The sequence below is a fragment of the Mobula birostris genome, chromosome 24 (assembly GCF_030028105.1).
Source record: "Mobula birostris isolate sMobBir1 chromosome 24, sMobBir1.hap1, whole genome shotgun sequence".
NCBI lineage: Eukaryota > Metazoa > Chordata > Chondrichthyes > Myliobatiformes > Myliobatidae > Mobula > Mobula birostris.
The window spans coordinates 62,638,266-62,662,231 of NC_092393.1; the positions used below are offsets into that span (position 1 = coordinate 62,638,266).

Genomic DNA, 23,966 nt, shown 5'->3' on the forward strand with positions numbered 1-23,966 from the left:
ACTACGGATCGGTCTGACCTGCATTGCATCATCATTCAACAAAGAAAACAAGTCAGATCAGTGAATCTCCCCTCCTGTCTCCCTCCGCACTCTGCCCCATCTGATGACACGGCAGAAGCAGCCCGGAGCTGACTGATCGAACGGAGATACCCGCCTCCGATCAGCGAAAGATAAGAGGGATAACACATGGAAACATACAGTGAAATGCGAGGTGCGAGCTGCTACAGGAAGAAGGGAGGGCTGCTGCCAGGAGTTCAGCCGGTGGGGGAGAGGAGAGGGGTTGAGGGGGCTGCTTTGTTCTGGGCAATGTTAATCTTGCCGAGCTGCTGACACTACATTCACCCCGGCCAGTGCAGTGACACACTGAGTGCAATGAACTGCAGCCTCCCGTGTCAACGACCAACAGCCTCCCGTGACAACGACTGTGCTGAGGGCAGCCCGCAAGTGTCGTCGTGCTTCCAGCACCGACATAGCATACTCACAACTCACCAACCCGAACCTGTACGTGCTTGGCGTGTGGGAGGGAACCAGAGTACTGTACCAGAAGGAAACCCACAAGGTCGCAGGGAGAACCTACCAATTCATTAAGATACAGAGGCTGGGATAGGCTTTGTTCGCACTGGAATGAGTCAAGTACATTTATTGTCAAAGAATGTGTAGATTATACAACCTTGAAATTTGCTTGCTCACGGGTAGTCACAAAGCAAGAAACCCAAAAGGAGCCAATTAGAGAAAAAAAATAAAAGACCAACACTCATTGCACAAGAAAAAGAAAAAAAAACAAATTATGCAAACTATTGAAGTGAACAACATGTGGTTTTACCCACATCCTTAGGCTGTGTTGGTGGTTAATGCAAATGATGCATTTCACTCTATGTTTTGATGTACAGGGGATAAATAAATTATTTTTGAATCTGATCATTGACACTGTAAAGTGTTACACTAAATACTACACGTGCCCTGTGGATGGTGGAAAGAACTTGGGGTTTCTGGAGGGGGTTACGCACTGCAGGACCCTAAGCCTCTGACCCGTTCATGTGGCTGTTCTGGCTGAGTTTCTGGTTACAGGTGATTCCCAGCGTGTTGATGGTGCAGGACTTGAGAATGATAATAGCAGGTGGCTAGACCATCTCTTGTTGCAGCTAATTATTACATGGCATTTCATGGCAGGAATGTCATCTTGCTATTTGTCAGTTCTTATGTGAATGTCTCTGGGACTCGCTGCGAGCAGCGGGGGTTGCTACGTCTGCTGAGGTGTGAATGGAACTCAACACTGAACATCCCCAGAGCCAAGAGGTTGCTGTTGAACACCCAGACCTTGGGGTACAAGTACATTATTCACCAGCTGGCAGACGAGTGAAGAAAGCTGCCTCGCAGGCTGGCCTTGTTTGGACTAGGCACTGTGTATAGGAGTTGGGATGTTACCTTATTCTATATCCATCCTTCAGCCTCTAACTTTATTAGATTTTATATATACAGTAATTCTTTATTTTTATATAATGCTTTTTCTTTATAATTATTGAACATTATTTTTTGTTGCATGACAGAAGTTTGTGTAGGGAACACTTTACAACTAGTGATCACAATGCCATTAGTTTCAAAGTAAATATGCAAAAAGGTAGGTCTGGTCTATGGGTTGACATTCTAAACTGGAGAAAGACCAATATTGATGGTATCAGAAATGATCCTGCAAGTGTGGATTGGGACAGAAAAAGTACAAGTGACGTTTCAGGCCAAAATCCTTGGGCAGGACTTTTTTCCATAGATGCTGCCTGGCCTGCTGAGTTCCTCCAGCATTGTGTGTGTTGCTTGGATTTCTAGCATCTGCAGATTTTCTCTTACTTGTGGATTGGGACAGGCTGTTTTCTGGCAAAGGTATACTTGGTTAGTGACAGGCCTTCAAAAGTGAAATTTTAGAAGCAGAAGTAGGCCATTCAGCCCATCAAGTCTGCTCAGCCTTTCAATCATAGGCTGATCCAATTCTTCCAGTCATCCCCACTCCCCTGCCTTCTCCCCATACCTTTTGATTCCCTGGCTAATCAAGAACCTATCTATCTCTGCCTTAAATACACCAAATGACTTGTCTCCACAGCCACTTGCAACAAATTCCACAGATTTACCACCCTCTGACTAAAGTAATTTCTCCGCATCTCTGTTCTAAATGGACGTGCTTCAATCCTGAAGTCGTGCCCTCTAGTCCTAGACTCTCCTACCATGGGAAATAACTTTGCCATATTTGATCTGTTCAGGCCTTTTAACATTCAGAATGTTTCTATGAGATCCCCCCTCATTCTCCTGAACTCCAGGGAATACAGCCCAGGAGCTGCCAGACTTTCCTCATATGGTAACCCTTTCATTCCTGGAATCATTCTCGTGAATCTTCTCTGAACCCTCTCCAATGTCAATATATCCTGTCTAAAATAAGGAGCCCAAAACTGCACACAATACTCCAAGTGTGGTCTCGTGAGTGCCTTATAGAGCCTCAACATCACATCCCTGTGCTTATATTCTATACCTCTAGAAATGAATGCCAACATTGCATTCACCTTCTTCACAACCGACTCAGCCTGGAGGTTAACCTTTAGGGTATCTTGCACAAGGACTCCCAAGTCTCTTTGCACTCTGCATTTTGAATTCTCTCCCCATCTAGTCCGCCTGTTTATTTCTTCCACCAAAATGCATGACCATACACTTTCCAACATTGTATTTCATTTGCCACTTCTTTGCCCATTTCCCTAAACTACTTAAGTCTCTCTGAAGACTCTCTGTTTCCTCAACAGTACCCTCTCCTCCACCTTTTGAGAGTCCAAAGCTTATATGTGCCTTTCAGAATGAAAGGTAAGGATAACAGATGTAGGGAAGCTTGGTGTTCCAGAGACAATGAGGCCTTGGTTAACTAAAAAGAGGTGCATTGCAGGTACAGGCAGGTAGGAGCAAATGAGGTACTTATGGAGAAATGCACGAGAACACTTAGATTGACCATGACGAAATCGTGGAGTAGACTCGATGGACCAAATATCATCCAAATTTGCAGGTGATACTAAGATTGGGGGTGTATTGGACAGCAAAGAAGGTTATCATGGCTTGCAGTGGGATCTAGATCAGTTGGAAAAATAGGCTAAAAAATAGCAGATGGAATTTAATGCAGACAAGTGAGATGTTACACTTCGACAGGACCAACCAGGGTAGGTCTTGCACAGTGAGTGGTAGGACACTGAGGAGTGTGGTAGAACAAAGGAATCTGTGAATTCATAATTTATTGAAAGTGGCATCAAAGGTAGATTGGGTCATAAAGAAAGCTTTTGGCACATTGGCCTTCATAAATCAAAGTATTGAGTACAGGAAACACACATAAAAGTTGCTGGTGAATGCAGCAGGCCAGGCAGCATCTATAGGAAGAGGTACAGTCGAGGTTTCGGGCCGAGACCTTTCATCAAAACTGGTGGAAAGAAGATGAGGAATCAGAGTGAGAATGTGGGGGGAGGGGAGGAAGAAACACAAGGAGATAGTTGAGACCAGGAGGGGGAGGGAGGGGTGAAGTAAAGAGCTGGAAAGTTGATTGGTGAAAGGGATACAAGGCTGGAGAAAGGGGATTCTGGAAGACTTCAGCTTCTCTCACTTCCTTCAAACAGGTGTAGATATGGGTCCTCACATTGGTCCCAATTAGGCCTGTGAGCTCCATGGAACAGTCTGTGTTCCAAGCCTACAATGGTATCACTCCTCAACATTTCCTATGCTACATTAATGACTGCATTGGTGCTGCTTCCTGCACCCATGCTGAGCTTGTCGACTTCGCATCAACTTTGCCTCCAACTTCCACCCTGTCCTCAAATTTACTTTGTTCATTTCCAACACCTCCCTCCCCTTTCTCAGTCTCTGGAGACAGCTTATCTACTGATGTCTATTACAAACCCACGGACTCTCTCAGCTACTTGGACTATACCTCCTCCCACCCTGTTACTTGTAAAAATGCCATTCCCTTCTCTCAATTCTTCCATCTCCGCCGCATCTGCTCTCAGCATGAGGCTTTCCATTCTTTTTACGAAGAAGTTCCCAAGATCACAAGACAAAGGAGCAGAAGTAGGCCATTTGGCCCATCAAATCTGCTCCGCCACTCCACCATGAGCTAAACTATTCTCCCATCTAGTTCCAAATTCCAACTTTTTCCCCATATCCCTTGGTACCCTGACTAATTAGATACCTATCAATCTCCTCCTTAAACACCCTCAATGATCGGGCCTCCACAGCAGTATGTGGCAATGAATTCCATAAATCCACGACCCTCTGGCTAAAAAAATTTCTCCTCATCTCTGTTTCAAATGGGTACCCTCTAATTCTAAGACTGTGGCCTCTTGTCCTGGACTCACCCACCAAGGGAAACAGCCTTTCCACATCTACCCTGTCCAACCCTTTCAACATTTGAAATGTTTCTATGAGATCCCCTCTTATTCTTCTACACCCTAATAAATACAGTCCAAGTGCCGACAAACGCTCCTCATGTTAGCCCCTCCATTCCAGGAATCATCCTCGTAAATCTTCTCTGAACTCTCTCCGACATCAGTACATCCCTTCTAAGATAGGGGGCCCAAAACTGCACATACAGATGACCCTCCTGCTTCAAAGAAAGGGGCTTCTCTTCCTCCACTATCAATGCTACCCTCAACCACATCTCTTCCATTTTGTGCACATCTGCCCTTACACCATCAATCTCATCACCCCACCAGGGATAAGGTTCTTCTGGTCCTCACCTACCACCCTACCAGCCTCCATGTCAGCACGTAATTCTCTACAACTTCTGCCATCTCCAACAGGATCCCACCACCAAGCACATCTCTCCCCCACCCCACCTTGCTGCTTTCTGCAGGGATTGCTCCCTATGTGCTTCCCTTGTCCATTTATCCTGCCCTATTGCTCTATCTCCTGGCACTCATCAATGCAAGTGGAACAAGTACTGCACCTGCTCATATACCTCCTCCCTCACTACCATCCAGGGCCCTAAATATTCGTTCTAGGTGAGGCAACACTTCACCTGTGAGTCTGTTGGGGGTCATCTACTGTATCCAGTCCTCGGTGTGTCCTCATATATATCTGTGAGACCTGATGTAGATCGGGAGACTGCTTTGCCGAGCACCTAAGCTCCGTCTGCCGGAAAAATGTGGGTCACTCATTTTAATTGTAATTCCCATTTCCATTCTGACATGTCAGTCCATGAGCTCCTCTACTATCATGACAAGGCCATAATCAGGTTGGAGGAGCAACACCTTGTATTCCGTCTGGGTAGCCTCTGACCTGATGACATGAACATCAATTTCTTGAACTTCTGGTAATGCTCCCCCTTCACCATTCCCATTGCCCTCTCTCACCTTCTCTCCTTGCCTGCCCATCACTTCTCTCTGGTACTTGTCCCCCTTTCTTTCTTCCATGGACTTCTATACTCTTCTATCAGACTCCCCTTCTCCAGCCCTGTATCTCTTTCACCAATCAACATCCCAGCTCTTTACTTCACCCGCCCCCCCCCCTCCGGTTTCACCTATCCCCTTGTGTTTCTTCCTCCTCTCCCCCCACATTCTTACACTGACCCCTCATCTTTTTTTTCTGCAGTCCTGATGAAGGGTTTCTGCCCGAAATGCCAACTATACTGTTTTCCATAGATGCTGCGTGTCCTGCTGAGTTCCTCCAGCATTTTACATGTGTTGCTTGGATTTCCAGCATCTGCAGATTTTCCTTTGTTGGTGATAGAAGACGGGATGTTATGTTGAAGCTGTATAAGACATTGGTTAGGCCAAATTTGAAGTATTTGGTCACCTACCTACAGGAAAGTTGTAAACAAAGTTGAAAGAGTAAGAAAATTTACAAGGATGTTGCTGGGTCTGGAGGACCTGAGTTATAAGGAAAGTTTGAATAGGCTAGGACTTTATTCTTTGGAGCGTAGTAGATTGAAAGGAGATTTGATAAAAGTATACAAAATTATGAAGGGTATAGTTAGGGTAAGTGCAAGCAGGCTTTCCCCTCTGAGTTTGGGTAGAACTACAACTAGAGTTCATGGGTTAAGGGTGAAAGGTGAAGTTTAAGGGGAACATGAGGGATCCCACACCTAAACATAAACAGAACAATATTGTATATGCTATCCAGTGCAATGAGAACTGCACAGGTCTGTATATTGGCGAGACAAACAACCACCTCACAAACGGACGGGCCAACACAGGAGGGCTAACACTTCAGGTCAAGACCCAGCTGTAATTCTACCCCTAAAGGACAATGGACACTACTTTGATAACAATGTGCACATTTTGGACAGGGAGGACAGGTGATTTGAAAGAGGGGTTAAAGAAGCATTCTTAATCAAACGGGAAAACCTATCCCTGAACAGAGGGGGTGGGGTACGACAGCACTGATCAGCTACTTACAATATAGTCCTTAAATCTTTACCCAAGTGTCTCCACAACAGTTCACACCTTCATTCATGCAAAGATAAGACTAATGACCCTTGCATCATCTCTACAACTGTTAACAAACTCATGCGATTGCTATACCTTTAAACAACTCACAGACTTTATAAACCGGAAACTACCCACCATGTATTAGAATTGAAGAAGCCTCTCAGATGAGTGGAGAAATGTCTTGTAGACAACACAGGAAGTCCAGTTGCTTTGATTTACTACCGCCTGATATGAGGGAAAACTTCTTCACTCAGAGGGTCATGAAAGTATGGAACGTGCTGCCAGCATAAGTGGTGCATGCGAGCTCAACTTCAATGTTTAAGAGAAGATTGAATAGGTACATGGATGGTAGCGGTATGAAGGGCTATGGTTGCAGTGTAGGTCAATTGGAGTAGGCAGTTTAAATGGTTCGGCACAGACTCGATGGGCTGAAGGGCTTGATTCTGTGTTGTACTTTTCTATGACCCTCTATTGCACCCTGACCAACACATTACAGTAGATTCCTAACACATGTCAATGTATAAGAGAAATAAAGTTGGTCCTTGTACAAAGCATTGATTTGGCTGCACTTGGAGGAAAGTGCAGAGTTTTCGTTGCCACAGTATAGGAATGACATGACTGAGTGGGGGGTGGGGGGGCAACAAGGATGTTGCCTGATTTAGAAAGCTGGAATTATCAGGAAAGATTGGACAGACTGGGATATTTTATCCCTGCTGTGAAGGAGGTCAAGAGTTGACATGGCATCCTCCTGTCTGGGGTATCATGCCTGCATTTTCTCGGCTTTCTCTCAATCTATTGCCCATTAGGGTGTGCTGTGGCAGGAGTTATAAAGCTAACAGCACTTACTTGTTCTGTGCCTATATAATCTTGCAAAGTTCAGAAAATACAAATACACAAAATGTATTTTTTAAGTCAGCTGCAGTCTGTTTTATTGAGATACACTAGGTGTACGTAGAAAATATGCAACACATTCGCAGTAAAAGGCAGACGATATTGATTCCTTACACATTACACAGACCTACAATGGGAGTTCAATAATGGCATGAATATGAATTAAACTTACAACCCAGCATTGAAGCAGAGAGTTTAACATTTCTGAGCCATAGCAGAGAGCACTGCCACAGGCACTCACCCTCTCTATCAGTGGTTTGATCATAATGCAGTTCAGTTAAAACATTAGCAGTGCAGTTTCAAGTACAGTGGATCATCTCTGGTCAGAATTGTCCACATTGCATCAATATTAGAGCATGCCAGGGGATTTTGTTTTCTAAATGGCAGCTGTGGGACTTAAGGCTGCTGTCACCCTCCAATGTCACAGAATGATTGCACAGAATTTCAACTTAACACTTGTCTGAAGCAGGAGCTTACCTTTACAGACTGGGCCTCCCTGGTAAGCCCCATGTGCACAGTACCTGCAATACAAGGTGTGCAAGCACTCCACGTTCACAGTTTCACCCACCACCTTTAAGCTACGAGTCCCATTGTCCCAAATGTTCCCAAACCAGCCTTCCAAATTCACATAGGGACCTGAGAAGCCCAGTCAACCAGCAATCCAGGGCACGCTGATGTAAAAGCCTGTATACAGCAGAGGTTTTTAGCTAGTCTATGACTGAGCCACAGGAACTAGTTAAGTATAGAAAATGTACACATACCGACACAGCATACTGTACATAGACACCAGGTCCAGCAGTCATTGTAAACTCAGTAATCATTTCACAGTTTATGATCACAGCAGCTGGATCAGGAATATAAAATCAGAATACCCTGTCCATAAAACATTGGCATACACCAATCTATACCAAATAAACCACAAATCTGTACACACAATTCTGATTAAAATAAGAAAACTGTTCAGTAGCCAGCATCTCAGAAACATCACAAGCTCACTTGCAAGCCCTCCTTTTCCTCCATGTATAACCAATGTTGTGAGGATCCCTAACAGCAGTTAGTGAACCTGCGCCCAGCAAGCACTCGTGGATTGAACCTTGTGCAGTAGCTTCCCATTTCCGCTAGACAGCAATGGATAGAAAAAATCCATTCCCTCCCCCTGGCTTGGAAAGCACACACAAAAGGCAGTGATTCACTATGTCTGAAGACACATGGCACACGCACACACACAGACACACATGCACACACTCTCTCAAACACAAAGTCACATACACACACACAAAGATGTGTACACGCGTGCGTGCACACACACACACACACACACACACACACACTCTCACACTCATGGACTCATATAAAGACACATGCAGCAGATTGAACTGGCATCAGGCCATGTGACAAGGGGGTCGAGGTGATACCGCTGGGGTCACAGAGCTGAATCTAGGCACCTTTAGAGGTACTTTTACCTAGTGTGTTCCATTACTTGCATCCTCTTTTGTAGCCGATGGTTTCTGAATGAAAATACCCTGTTCTCTTGCTTGGTCCGTATTTCCCAGGCTAATTCCCTGGGTCTACCTTGTGTGCTCCATCATTTGGTGATGACCAGGGTGACTTTGGAAAATAATGTAAAGACTAATGATTCCTCCACTCTATCAACAGTGCTAGATTCCACTCCCACCTCAACAGAGCATACCCCTGCTAAAGTGCCACTGCCCATACCCCCTTGAGCGAAATGCCCCATTAAATTCCTTACTCCCTCCCAGCACCTAGTAGAGTAGGGATCCTTTCTGTAATTCGAGTTGTATGAGCTTAGTAATTTCACTTAGCGAGCAGAGTTTGTTAAAAAATACCATCTAGATTTCAGTTTTGACAAAAAAGCACCTTTGAAATCTAAAAACCGTTGAGGTATTTGATGCATCACACAGAGCCAGTGTAACAGAGACACATACAGGTTCACACTCTGCTGGTTGGACTCACCAAGTGAGAAGCTGATTCACAAACCCTCACCCCACTCCCTCTAAACAATACCAACTGAGGACAGGTAGCAAAGTCTGCAATTCAGATGATGTTGTAAGGGAAAAAACAAGAGACTCTGCAGATGTTGAAAGTCCAGAGCAACACACACAAGATGCTGGAGGATCGCAACAGGTCAGGCAGCATCAATACAGGGGAATAAACAGTCGACATTTTGGGCTTGATGAAGGGTCTTGGCCCGAAATGTTGACTGTTTTCTCCACTCCATAGATGCTGCCTAACCTGCTGAGTTCCTCCAGCATTGTGTTTGTGTTGATGTTGTAAGGGTTTCCGCACTGCAGGGTGAATGATGACCAGATTTTTATCTCCTTTGGTAACACTCCTGGCATGCGCCTGAACTGGTCTCACACCTTCCATAGCACAGTGAAGGTTGTGAGTTGAGCTGCAGCCTGTATTAGGATGAGGAAGAAATTGTTCAATGACAATTAGACTGAGCTCTGCAGTCAGCCCAGAATAACTTGCCTATCTAACTTGCTGCAATTAAGAAAGAGCCACTTTCCAAAAATCTGTTGGCTGCATATAAAAACATACTTTCATACTGTTGGGAAAAGTCTTCACAAAATGTAAACCATTTATTATTTAAGTTTAGTTCACTCTTTCAGTTGATGTGGTAGGAAAATCAAGTTCTAATGCCCAGCTTAGTGTACAAAGCCAAAAAGTGTGGTGGGATCCACAGGAGACAGCGAGAGAGAACAGGCTGCTGCTCAGTTACAAAAATGAGGTAAATCAGAATCTCTCCTGATCAACAGTCTGATGACAGCTTCAGTTAACCCACTGCCTTGGTAGCAGAGATCTGCAGAAATGTGGCTAAACAGCTTCCACATATGAGAGTGGCTTGCTGCCTGTCATCTTGCAAAGAACCATCAATCAGAACAAAAGTGCTTTTGTTGTGTTCCTCATTGCCAGCCTGTCGCTGGAACCAAGAGAACCCAATTTACAATACTGTTCATGCACACTACACAACCCTGATGGAGATTCTCAAAAATCCACCCCCTTCAGCAGCCCATGCTGCTCCCAGAAATATAGTATCAATTAGTCTGTCAGCAGCGAACAGATTGTAAAGAACAGCTCACCCAAAGCCCTTCCCCAACAACTGAGCAAGTCTAAGGTTTTCCAATGAAAACCGAGGTATAAAATGCCACACTAAACTGGAATGTATCAGTTTGATTTTCAGTGGAGGTTTGAGTCAAACTGTATAATGCCCACAAGACCAAAAGTCACTTAGTTATTTATAAAAAGGATACCCTGCAGAATTGTTTGTGTTCATTTCAGCCCTCGCATTATTCACTGCGCTTCACTTTCCAAATACAAAATTCCACAGAGCACAGTGAAACCTAGTCAATTGTGTCCATGTCCACATCGTTGAAGAAAGCTGATATCTTCAAGCTCCATTACATTGGTGGGGGAGAAAGTAAATTGCGAAAACAAATGTGAAGAGCAAACCGAGAGGATCCCTACCTACCCAACAACTGCTGCCACTCACTGCCCATCAGCCTCCAGGCAACAGCTTTGTGTTCACTTGAAGCTGGAGGTTGTTTGAACATTTGTGGCAGCTCCTCTCAGCCTGCTGCCACGAAGGGATGTTTGCACCCAATGTCTAATTCACCAGTTAGCTCCGAAAGCACACGGGCTAGAAGTCCTTCCAGATGGGCGATGCAGGGCTGCGGTACAGGTATCTCCAGATGGCGTAATAGTGCACTGCTGCAGCCAGAGCCACAAAGATGTGCCAGATGGCGTGGGCAAAAGGAATGATCCCATCACTCTTGAAAAACACCACTCCTAGGCAGTACAGCATGCCACCCCACATCAGTTCCTGGATCCCCTCGGTGTTGGGCTGCACAAGAAAGACATGTCATTAAACCCGCCTTTATACATAGCACGTACTAGATCCATCAAAACTGTCGCATAGATTGACAAGGTGCGTAAGGTAGTATACGGAGTATTGGCCTTCATTAGCCGGGGGACTGAATTCAAAAGTTGCGGGAGGGAAGGGTTAGGTTGGTCTTGGAGTAGGTTATAAGTTTGGCACAACATTGTGGGCCAAAGGGCCTGGGCTGCACCATTCAATGTTCTTCATTCATATGCCATTGTGGTCATCAACTGATGAAATAAGACCATAAGACATAGGAGCAGAATGAGGCCATTCAGCCCAACAAGTCTGCTCCACCATTCCATCATGGCTGATTCCAGATCCCACTCAACCCCATACACCTGCCATCTCGCCATATCTTTTGATGCTCTGACCGATGAGGAACCTATCCACCTTCACATTCTGTGGCAAAGCATTCCACAGATTCACAACTCTCCGACTAAACAAATTCTTGCTCATTTCTGTTCTAAAAGTGGTATGAGAGAGGAGTTGGCCAAAGTAAATTGGAAGGAGCTACTGGCAGGGATGTCAGCAGAGCTGCAATGGCGTGCATTTCTGGGAAAAATGAGGAAGGTGCAGGACATGTGTATTCCAAAAATGAAGAAATACTCAAATGTCAAAATAGTACAATCGTGGCTGACAAGGGAAGCCAAAGCTAATGTAAAAACAAAGCAAAAATTAGTGGGAAGATAGAGGATTGGGAAGTTTTTAAAAAGCTACAGAGAGCAACTAAAAGAATCATTAGAAGGAAAAAGAAGTATGAAAGCAAGCTAGCAAGTAATATCAAAGTGGTAGTGAAAGCTTTTTCGAGTATATAAAAAAATAAAAGAGAGACGAGAGTGGATATAGGACCGCTAGAAAATGATGCAGGAGAAATAATAACAGGGTACAAGGAGATAGCAGATGAAATAAATGAGTACTTTGCATCACTGTGGAAGACACTAGCAATGTGCCAGATGTTGTAGTGTGTGAAGGAAGAGAAGTGGGTGCAGTTACTATTACAAGGGAGAAGGTGCTCAAAAAGCTGAAAGACCTAAAAGTACGTAAGTCACCCGGACCAGATGAACTGCACCTTAGGGTTCTGAAAGAGGTAGCGTCACTCCGCACTTTAAGAATGGAGGAAAGCAGCAGAAAGGGAATTATAAACCAGTTAGCCTGACCTCAGTGGTTGGGAAGATGTTAGTGAATTTTTAAGGGTGAGGAGATGGAATGCTTGGTGACACAGGACAAGATAGGACAAAATTAGCATGGTTTCCTTAAGGGAGAATCCTGCTTGACGAACCTGTTGGAATTCTTTGAGGAGTTTACAAGTAGGGTAGATAAAGGGGATGCAGTGGATGTTGTATACTTGGACTTCCAGAAGGCCTTTGACAAGGTGCCACACACGAGGCTGCTTACTAAGTTAAGAGCCCATGGTATTACAGGAGAGTTACTCAGATGATTAGAGCATTGGCTGATTGGTAGGAGGCAGCGAGTGGGAATAAAAGGATCCTTTTCTGGTTGGCTGCCAGTGACTAGTGGTGTTCCACAGGAGTCGGTTTTGGGACCACTTCTTTTTATACTGTATATAAATGATTTAGATGATGAAAGATATGGCTTTGTTGCCAAGTTTGCAGATAATATGAAAATTGGTGGAGGGGGAGGTAATGGTGAGAAAACAGGTAGGCTGCAGAAGGACTTAGACAGATTAGGAGAATGGGCCAGAAAGTGGCAAATGAAATACAGTGTTGGTAAACGCATGGTCAAGCACTTTGGTAGTAGAAATAAATGTGTGGACTATTTTCTAAAAGGGGAGAAAATCCAAAAATCAGAGATGCAAAGGGACTTGGAAGTCCTTGTGCAGAACATCCTAAAGGTTAACTTGCAGGTTGAGTCAGTGGTGAGGAAGGCAAATGCAATGTTAGCATTCATTTCAAGAGGTCTGGAATGCAAGAATAGGGATGTGATGCTGAGGCTTTAGAAGGCACTGGTGAAGCCTCACATTGAGTATTGTGTACTGTTTAGGCTGGCACTGGAGAGGGTTCAGGGAGGTTCACAAGGATGATTCCAGAAATGAAAGGGTTATCATACAAGGAACGTTTGAAGGCTCTGGGTTTGTACTTGCTGGAATTTAGAAGGATGAGGGGGCTCTCATTGAAACCTTTTGAATGTTGAAAGGCCTAGGCAGAGTAGATGTGGAAAGGATGATTTCTATGGTGGGAGAGTTTAGGACAATAAGACACAACCTCAGGATAGAGAGGCATCCTTTCAAAACAGAGGTGGAGAAATTTCTTTAGCCAGAGGGTGGTGAATTTGTGGGATCTGTTGCCACGTGCAGCTGGGGAGGCCAGGTCATTGGGTGTATTTAAGGCAGAGATTGATTGGTTCTTGATTGGGCATGGCATCAAAAGTTACGGGCAGAAGACCAGGAAATGGATGGGTTGAGGAGGAGAAAAAAAAAGGATCAGCGGTAATTGAATGTCGGAGCAGATTCGATGGGCCAGATGGCCTTATTCTTCTCCTATGTCTTATGGTCTTAAAATGGTGCCCCTCAATTTTGAGGCTGTGCTCTCTCGTTCTGGATACCCCCACCAGAGGAAACATCCTCTCCACATGCACCTTATCTAGTCCTTTCAGCATTCTGTAGGTTTCAATGAGATCCCCATGCATTCTTCTGAATTTCAGCGAGGACAGGCCCAAAGCTGCCAAACACCCCTCATATGTTAACCCCTTCATTCCTGGAATCATCCTTGTGAACCTCCTCTGGACTCTCTCCAATGTCAGCACATCCTTTTTGAGATATGGGGCCCAAATCTGTTGGCAATACTCCAAGTGTGGCCTGAATAGTGTCCCGTAAAGCCTCAGCATTATCTCCTTGCTTTTGCTGGAACATAGAAAACATACAGCACAATACAGGCCCTTCGGCCCACAAAGCTGTGCCAAACATGTCCTTACCTGAGAAATTACCTAGGGTGACCCATAGCCCTCTATTTTTCTAAGCTCCATATACCAGTCCAGGAGTCTCTTAAAAGACCCTATCGTATCTGCCTCCACCACTGTTGCCAGCAGCTCATTCCATGCACTCACCGCTTTCTGCATTAAAAAAAAATTACCCCTGTATCTCCTCCGTACCTACTTCCAAGCACCTTAAAACTGTGCCCTCTCGTGCTTGCCATTTCAGCCCTGGGAAAAAGCCTCTGACTTTCCACATGATCAATGTCTCTCATCATCTTATACACCTCTATCAGCTCACCTCTCATCATCTGTTGCTCCAAGGTCCTATAGAGCTGCAACATTACCTCTTGGCTCCTAAACTGAGTCCACGATTGATGAAGGTCAATGCACCATATGCTTTTTTAACCACAGAGGCAACCTGCACAGCAGCCTTGAGTGTCCTATGGACTCAGACTCCAAGATCTCTCCACACTGCCAAGCATCTTGCCATTAATACTATTATTTTCTATTCCCCTTAAAATAAATGCCAACATTGCAGTTGCCTTCTTTACCACAGACTCAACTTGTAAATTAACATGCTGGGAATCTTGCACGAGGATTCCAAATCCCTTTGCAATTCTAACATTTGAACCTTCTTTCCATTTAGATATTAGACTTTTACCAAAATGCATTATCATACATTTCCAAGCATTGTATTCCACTTGCTACTTCTTTGCCCACTCTTCCAGTTTGTCCAAGTCCACAAGACCATGAGATATAGGAGCAGAAATAGGCCATTTGGCCCATCGAGTCTGCTCTGCCATTCAATCATGGGCTGATCCAATTCTTTCAGTCATCCCTTCACCCCATACGCTTTGATGCCTTGGCTAATCAAGAACCTATCTATCTCTGCCTTAAATACAGCCAATGACTTGTCCTCCACAGCCGCTCGTGGCAACAAATTCCACAGATTTACCACCACACCTCTGACTAAAGTAATTTCTCCGCGCCTCACTTCTAAATGGACGTCCTTCAATCCTGAAGTCGTCCCTCTTGTCCTAGAATCCCCTACCATGTGAAATAACTTTGTCATATCTAATCTGTTCAGGCCTTTTAACATTCAGAATGTTCCTATGAGATCCCCCCTCATTCTCCTGAACTCCAGGGAATACAGCCCAAGGGCTGCCAGACTTTCCTCATATGGTAACCCTTTCATTCCTGGAATCATTCTCGTGAAGCTTCTCTGAATCCTCTCCAATGTCAGTATATCCTTTCTAAAATAAGGAGCCCAAAACTGCACATAATACTCCAAGTGTGGTCTTGTGAATGCCTTATAGAGCCTCAACATCACATCCCTGCTGTTATATTCTATACCTCTAGAAACGAATGCCAACATTGCATTTGCCTTCTTCACCACTGACTCAAGCTGGAAGTTAACATTTAGGGTATCTTGCACAAGGACTCCCAAGTCCCTTTGCATCTCTGCATTTTGAATTCTCTCCCCATCTAAATAATAGTCTGCCCATTTATTTCTTCCACTAAAGTGCATGACCATACACTTTCCAACATTGTATTTCATTTCCCACTTCCCTTTGCCCATTCCCCTAAACTATCTTAAGTCTCTCTGCAGGCTCTGTTTCCTCAACACTACCCACTCCTCCACCTATCTTTGTATCATCACAAATTTAGCCACAAATTCATTAATACTGTAGTCCAAATCATTGACATTGCTTCTTCAGCACTACCTACTCCCCACCTATCTTTGTATCATCCGCAATCTTTGCCACAAAGCCATCAATTTCATTATCTAAATCATTGATAAACAATGTGAAAAGTAGCGGTCCCAATATTGACCCCCTGATGAACACCACTAGTCACTGGTAGCCAACCAGAAAGGGCCCCTTTTATTCCCACTCGCTGCCTCCTGCCTGTCAGCCATTCCGCTATTATTGCCAGTATCTTTCCTGTAATGCCATAGGATTTTATCTTGTTAAGCAGCCTCATGTGTGACCTTGTCAAATGCCTTCTGAAAATCCAAGTAATTGACATCCATTGCCTCTTTTTTTGTCCACCCTGCTTGTAACTTCCTCAAAGAACTCTTAACAGATTTGTCAGGCAAGATTTCCCTTTACAGAAACCATGCTGACTTCGACTTATTTTATCATTAATCTCCAAGTACTCCGAAAGCTCATCCTTAATGGTGGACTCCAACACTTTCCAACCACTGAGGTTAGGCTAACTGGCTTATAATTTCCTTCTTTTGCCTTCCTCCTTTCTTAAAGAGTGGAGTGACATTTGCAATCTTCCAGTCAGCGGGTTGAGAGGGTGAACAGCTTTAAGTTCCTTGGCATACACATCACCGAGGATCTGATATGGTCTATACATAACGGCTGCGTGGTGAAAAAAAGCACAACAGCACCTCTTTCACCTTAGACGGTTAAAGTAGTTTGGTATGGGCTCCAAATCCTTTCTACAGGGGCACAATTGAGAGCATCCTGACTGGCTGATTGCTCATAAAAGCTGCTGGTGAACGCAGCAGGCCAGGCAGCATCTCTAGGAAGAGGTACAGTCGACGTTTTGGGCCAAGACCCTTCGTCAGGACTAACTGAAAGAAGAGCTAGTAAGAGATTTGAAAGTGGGAGGGGGAGGGGGAAATCCAAACTGATAGGAGAAGACAGGAGGGGGAGGGATGGAGCCAAGAGCTGGACAGGTGATTGGCAAAGGGGATACGAGAGGATCATGGGACAGCAGGCCGAGGGAGAAAGAAAAGGGGGGGGGGAACCCAGAGGATGGGCAAGGGGTATACTGAGAGGGACAGAGGGAGAAAAAAGGAGAGAGAGATATAAATAAATAACGGATGGGGTACGAGGGGGAGGTGGGGCATTAGCAGAAGTTTGAGAAGTCAATATTCATGCCATCAGGTTGGAAGCTACCCAGACGGAATATAAGGTGTAGCTTGAATTTCCAGCATCTGCAGATTTCCTCGTGGCTGCATTACTGCCTGGTATGGGAACTGTACTTCCCTGAACTGCAGGACTCTGCAGAGAGTGGTGCGGACACCAGGTCATCAAACTGATTAATTCATGCTGACACAATTGTATTTCTATGTTATATTGACTGTCCTGTTGTACATACTATTGATTATAAATTACTATAAATTACACATTGCACATTTAGACAGAGACGAAACGTAAAGATTTTTACTCCTCGTGTGTATGAAGGATGTACATAATAAAGTCAAATCAATTCAGTTCCCCAGGAATCATGACAGATCAAATGATTCTTGAAAGATCATGACCAATGCACCCGTTATCTCTTCAGCAACCTCTCTCAGGACTCTGGGATGTAGTCCATCTGGTCCAGGTGACTTATCCACCTTAAGACCTTTGAGTTTACCTAGCACTTTTTCCTCACTCCAGAGAGCACTCAGTCCTGCTCTCTGACACTCATGGACCTCTGGCACACTGCTAGTGTCTTCCACAGGTGAAGACTGATGCAAAGTGCTTATTAAGTTCATCTACCATTTCTTTGTCCCCATTACTACCTCACCTGCATCATTTTCAGGTGGTCCAATATCAACTCTCACCCCTCTTTTACTCCTTATATAACTGGAAAAAAAATTAGTACCCTGCTTTAGATCATTGGCTAGTTTGTTCTCATATTTAATCTTTTCCCTCCTTGTAGCTTCTTAGTTGCCTTTTGTTGGATTTAAAAGCTTCCCAATCATCCAACATCCCACTCACTTTTGCTACCTTAAATGCCCTTTCCTCGGTGGTTCTTAACTTATCTTGACAGCCACAGCTGCCTATCCCTGCCATTTGAGAACTACTTCTTCTGTGGGACATGTATCCACAAACTCAGATGTAACCCGTCCCTTTTGTACAGGTCCCATCTGCCCCAGAAGAGGTCCCAATTGTCCAGAGATCTGAATCCCTGCTCCCTGTTCCAATTCTTCAGCCAAACATTTATCTGCACACCTCATTCTATCCCTATCCTCATTGTCACGTGGCACAGGCAGCAACTCTGCAATCACTACCCTTCAGGTCCTGCTTCTCAGCTTCCTTCCTAACTCCCTATATTCTTTTTTCAGGACCTCCTGCCTTTTTCTACCTATGTCGTTAGTACCAATATGAACATTACTTTTAGCTGCTCACCCTCCCTTTTCAGGATATTGTGGACGCGTTCAGAAACATCGCGGACCCTGGCACCTGAGACGCAAACTACCATCGTGTTTCCTTTTCCTATCCACAGAATCACCTAATATGGAACACTAGGTGACGGATAGTGATCGGAGAGGGACAGGGAGGAAATTAACAAGAGACCTTGGTCCAATAAACAATGCAATGCTAAGGAGTTAAGAAAAGATTTCAAATCAGGTGAGGAAATCATCAAGATACGAGTCACCCACCAGGTAAATGTACAGAATTAATGTACAAAATGTATATTCAGCAACATGGAAGTTCACTAAAGGAATCTGTATAGGATGTAATCATAAGGCAGTTAAGGAGGTTCATATGAATTTTTAGAAATATACTGTTTCTGAAAGAATCTAATGTTTTATGTACATGGATGTTATTTAATGCTGAACTACCTGAGCTGGAGAATTACACTTAGGGAATGAGAGAGAATTACTTGGGACACTTACCATTGATGCTACGACCACAGCTGGAGAAAATCCCATTGTCAAGTAAAACAACAGTTCAATAATCTTGTACCTGTGCAAAAGAAACACAAATGCACCTGTAAAAGATATAGCTGCAAGAAAAAGTTTATGAACCCTTTGCAATTACCTAGTTTTCTGCATTAATTACTCATAAAATGTGGTCTGATTTTAATGAGCCACAATAATAGACAAACACAATCTGCCTAAACTAATAACGCAAAAACAATTGTACTTTTCATGTCTTTATTGAACATATTGTTTAATCATTCTCAGTCCAGGCTGGAAAAAGTATGTGAACCCTTGTATTTAATAACTGGTAGAACCTCCTTTTGTAGCAATAACCTCCAAACGTTTCCTGTACTTGCTGATCAGACTTGCACAATGGCGAGGAGGAATTCTAGACCATTCCTCCACACAAAAGTGTTTCAGTTCATGAATATTTTTAGGATACCTTGCATAAATAGCCCTCTTCAGGTCATGCCACAGCATCTCAGTTGAGTTAAGGACTGAACTCTGACTTGGTCATTCTAAAACATAAACTTTCTTTTTAAATCATTTTGTTGTTGATTTACTCCTGTGTTTTGGATCATTGTCTCATTGCATCATCCAACTTCCATTAAGCTTCAGGTGACGGACTGCTACCCTGATATTCTCCTGTAAAATGTCTTGGTACAATTTTGAATTCATTGTCCCCTCAACAACTGTAAGCTGTCCAGGCTCGGGAGCAGCAAAACACCCTCAAACCATGATGCTCCTTCCATCACGCTTCACAGTTGGGATGAGGTTTTGATGTTGGTGTATAGTGCCCTTTTCCCGCCAAACAAAGTGGTGTACATTTCTGCTAAAAAATTCAACTTTTGTCTCATCTGTCTACAGAACACTGTTCCAGAAGTGTTGTGGACCATCCAGGTGGTCTTTTGCAAACTTGAGACTTGTAGCAATTTTTTTTTGGAGAGCAGTGGTTTCCTATGTGGTGTCCTTCCATGAACACTATTCTTGTTTAGCGATTTTCTTAAAGTGGACACATGAACAGAGATTTTAGCAAGTTCTAGACATTTCTGCAGGTGTTTTGCTGTTATCCTTGGGTTCTTTTGTTTTTACCTTCTTCAGTATTGCACATGTTGTGCTCTTGGGTGTGATCTTTACAGGACGCCCACTCCTGAATTTTCATCATTTGGAGACAATTTTTCTTACTGTGGACTGATGAATACTTAGGTCCTTAGAAATGCTTTTGATATGGGAGCTTATCTTGTTAAGCAGCCTCATGTTGTGGCACCTTATCAAATGCCTTCTGAAAATCCAAGTAAATGACATCTACAACCTCTCCTTTGTCCACCCTGTTTTTTTGTTACTTCTTCAAAGAACTCTAACAGATTGTCAGGCAAGATTTCCCTTTAAAGAAACCATATTAACTTTGACTTATTTTATCATTAGTCTCCAATTACCATGAAAGCTCATCCTTTAATAATAGACTTCAAAACTTTCCCAACCACTAAGAAGAGCAGGCCCTATCAGTAACCTGACTTTGTGTGTCTTTTTATAGGGCAGGGCACCTCTACAACCTGGACCTCCAATCTCATCTCATTGTTGGAAGACTTGACTCCAAATAGCTTTTGTAGAAGGCATTACCCCAGAGGTTCACATAGTTTTTTGAACTTCGACTGTGATTGTTTAAAGGACGTACTCAGTATTGATGAGAAGAAATACAATTGTTTGTGTGTTAATAGTTTAGGTAATTTGTCTACTATTGTGACTCAGATGAAACTCAGACCACATTTTATAAGTAGTTAATGTAGAAAACCAGGTAATTGCAAAAGGTTCAAATACTTTTTCTTGCAACAGTACTTCAATCATGCGTCAAATGAAATCAGATCAGCGAGGATTGTGCTGGGCAGATTACATATATTACCATGCCTCCGGCGCCAACACAGCATGCCCACAACCTATGAACAATAACCCTTACATCTCTGAAACATGGTTGGAAACCAGAGCACCTGAAAGAAATCCACTTGGTCACAGACAGAAACTACTAATCCCTTACAGACAGCGGTGGAAATGAATCCCAATTGGCGATTGGTGGCACTGTAATCCTGTTACGCTATCCGCTATGCTACTGTGCAACCCTGTTTTCTTTAAATGCCTATTCTCTGCATGAGTATTGTTGGCAGGACCAGGATTTATTCCACCGACAAAAGTAGATCAGTACAGATGCTAGAAATCTGAAATTAAAAACACAAAATGCTCAGCTGGTCAGGCAGCAGCAATAGAATTAGATTTCAGTCAATGAGTGTTTATCTCTGCAGCTGCAGGCTGATTTGTTGAACTTTTCTGCTATATTCCATTTTTATTTATTGTCTATCAATAATTGCGATCGGGAATGCGATCGTGAGCTGTTTCCTTGAATCACCAAAATGCAGTTGATTAAGTTACTCCTGGTGTACTTAGTAGTTAATTCCAGGATTTTGATCTAGCAAATATGAAGGGATTGTAAGGATGGAGTGAGACTTGGAGGGGATTGAAACTGATACTACTCTCTCCCACTCCCTATACTTGAACTTGTAGTGACAGGGGTCTGAGACGCTGCTGCAGGACCTGCCAAGTTATTGCAACCCTGCAAGCTTGGAGTGCTGAAGAGACACCAAACGATCAAGCTGACCATTTTGTCCTAGTTGGAGATAACTTTACTCAGAAGCTGCTTACTGTTCATGGTATAAAAAGACGTAGATGGTGCCAGCAGCTGCCATAATCCAAATGAACCAACGCATGTGAGATGCCAGGGGCCCAAGCTCTCGGAGATTTAACCTGCAAAGGATATGACAGGGAATTGTAAACAGAATATGGTCAATGATGGGGTTCACGGTTCCTCTCTTCATTTGAAAGCAAAATCTGTTGAGTTATTGTAGTTATTATAGACCTCTAATACTTTACAATGGTGACAATTCTTCACCCATTAACTTCAATAGCACCTAATGTCTGCGGGGGAAAATCAGAGTTAAACTGCTTCCAAGTCCCTCTGGATGTAGCAGCAGTGTGGTACTTGGACTGCACGTGCAGCTGACTGGATGTAGCAGCAGTGTGGTACTTGGACTGCACGTGCAGCTGACTGGATGTAGCAGCAGTCTGGTACTTGGACTGCACGTGCAGCTGACTGGATGTAGCAGCAGTCTGGTACTTGGACTGCACGTGCAGCTGACTGGATGTAGCAGCAGTCTGGTACTTGGACTGCACGTGCAGCTGACTGGATGTAGCAGCAGTCTGGTACTTGGACTGCACGTGCAGCTGACTCAGAACCAAGTGCATATGGCACTGACAGCTTTCTCCTTCAGTCACCCATGTCTAAACACTTCACGTGTACCACCTCAGCTGACAAACTTTGTTGCGGCCTGTTGACATACACCAAATGTCAGCAAAGAGAAGTCAAACTAAAGGTTATGTTGTGAATTTCAATTCTCCAGTTACACATACAAATTAATTTTACACTGCTGTGTTAAATTGTACCAGCCAGAGGTGGCACAGTAACGTGCTGCATCTTCAGTTACCTCTCACAGCTAGCAGGAGGCCTCCATCATCCCTTAAACTACCAGTTCGTTCAGCTCCATTACGGTTAATTGTAATCTAGGTCTCTATATTGTTAATGAACAAATTGGTTCTGTGCTCTCTTCAAGGTCCAATGGACGGAAAGATGCTTTAAACACTCACCATGGTGCATAGGAAGATGCGATGAAGAAATAGATGACAATTCTGTCACACATGTGGAAGCACTGTTCCATCGTTCTGTCAACAGGACAAAAAAATGGTCACTAATAATCTACTTCCAGTCAATTCACACACACATCAGGCAGAACTGTCAGCAGGGGACAATGCCACACACGAGTACAATTTCACACACACATTAGGCGGGTCAGTGGTGTACAATGTCACACACACATTGGACAGGTCAGTGGTGTACAATGTCACAGACACGTCAAGCAGGTCAGTGGTGTACAATGTCACACACACACATTGGACAGGTCAGTGGTGTACAATGTCACAGACACGTCAAGCAGGTCAGTGGTGTACAATGTCACACACACACATTGGACAGGTCAGTGGGGTACAATGTCACAGGCACGTCAAGCAGGTCAGTGGCGTACAATGTCACACACACATCGGACAGGTCAGTGGTGTACAATGGCACAGACACGTCGGGCAGGTCAGTGGCGTACAGTGTCACAGACACGTCGGGCAGGTCAGTGGTGTACAATGTCACAGGCACGTCGGGCGGCTCAGTGGTGTACAACGTCACAGACACGTCGGGCAGGTCAGTGGTGTTCAATGTCACAGACACGTCGGGCAGGTCAGTGGCGTGCAACGTCACAGACACGTCGGGCAGGTCAGTGGCGTACAACGTCACAGGCACGTCGGGCAGGTCAGTGGCGTACAACGTCACAGGCACGTCGGGCAGCTCAGTGGCGTACAATGTCACAGACAATTCGGACAGGTCAGTGGGGTACAATGTCACAGACACGTCGGACAGGTCAGTGGCGTACAATGTCACAGACACGTCGGGCAGCTCAGTGGCGTACAATGTCACAGACAATTCGGACAGGTCAGTGGCGTACAATGTCACAGACACGTCGGACAGGTCAGTGGCGTACAATGTCACAGGCACGTCGGGCAGGTCAGTGGCGTACAATGTCACAGACACGTCAAGCAGGTCAGTGGTGTACAATGTCATACACACATTGGACAGATCAGTGGTGTACAATGTCACGGGCACGTCAGGCAGGTCAGTGGTGTACAATGTCACAGACACGTCGGGCAGCTCAGTGGTGTACAATGTCACAGACACGTCGGGCGGCTCAGTGGTGTACAACGTCACAGGCACATCGGGCAGGTCAGTGGTGTACAACGTCACAGGCACGTCGGGCAGCTCAGTGGCGTACAATGTCACAGACAATTCGGACAGGTCAGTGGTGTACAACGTCACAGGCACGTCGGGCAGGAAAGTGGTGTACAACGTCACAGTCACAGGCACGTCGGGCAGGTCAGTGGTGTACAATGTCACAGACACGTCGGGCAGGTCAGTGGTGTACAATGTCACAGACACATCGGGCAGGTCAGTGGTGTACAACGTCACAGGCACGTCGGGCAGGAAAGTGGTGTACAATGTTACAGA

At 44.5% G+C, this 23,966-nt stretch overlaps 1 protein-coding gene and 1 long non-coding RNA gene across 3 annotated transcripts in view; one reads left to right on the forward strand and one right to left on the reverse strand.

The window, feature by feature from the left end:
- LOC140187192 (uncharacterized) lies at positions 1–22,559 on the forward strand. Its single transcript, XR_011883028.1, has 3 exons — positions 1–211; positions 18,397–18,521; positions 22,474–22,559. It is a non-coding gene; the product is annotated as an uncharacterized lncRNA (long non-coding RNA).
- Positions 7,356–23,966, reverse strand: part of LOC140187191 (monocyte to macrophage differentiation factor-like) — a 56,499-nt gene continuing 39,888 nt past the window's right edge. For both annotated transcript variants that reach the window (XM_072242253.1, XM_072242252.1), the window contains exons 4-7: positions 22,508–22,582; positions 21,509–21,610; positions 18,791–18,860; positions 7,356–11,196 (exon numbers count right to left, since the gene is read on the reverse strand). In XM_072242253.1, the coding sequence (XP_072098354.1) occupies positions 10,993–11,196; positions 18,791–18,860; positions 21,509–21,610; positions 22,508–22,582 (451 nt within the window). In that variant the 3' untranslated portion in view covers positions 7,356–10,992. The remainder of the gene's footprint in view (positions 11,197–18,790; positions 18,861–21,508; positions 21,611–22,507; positions 22,583–23,966) is intronic.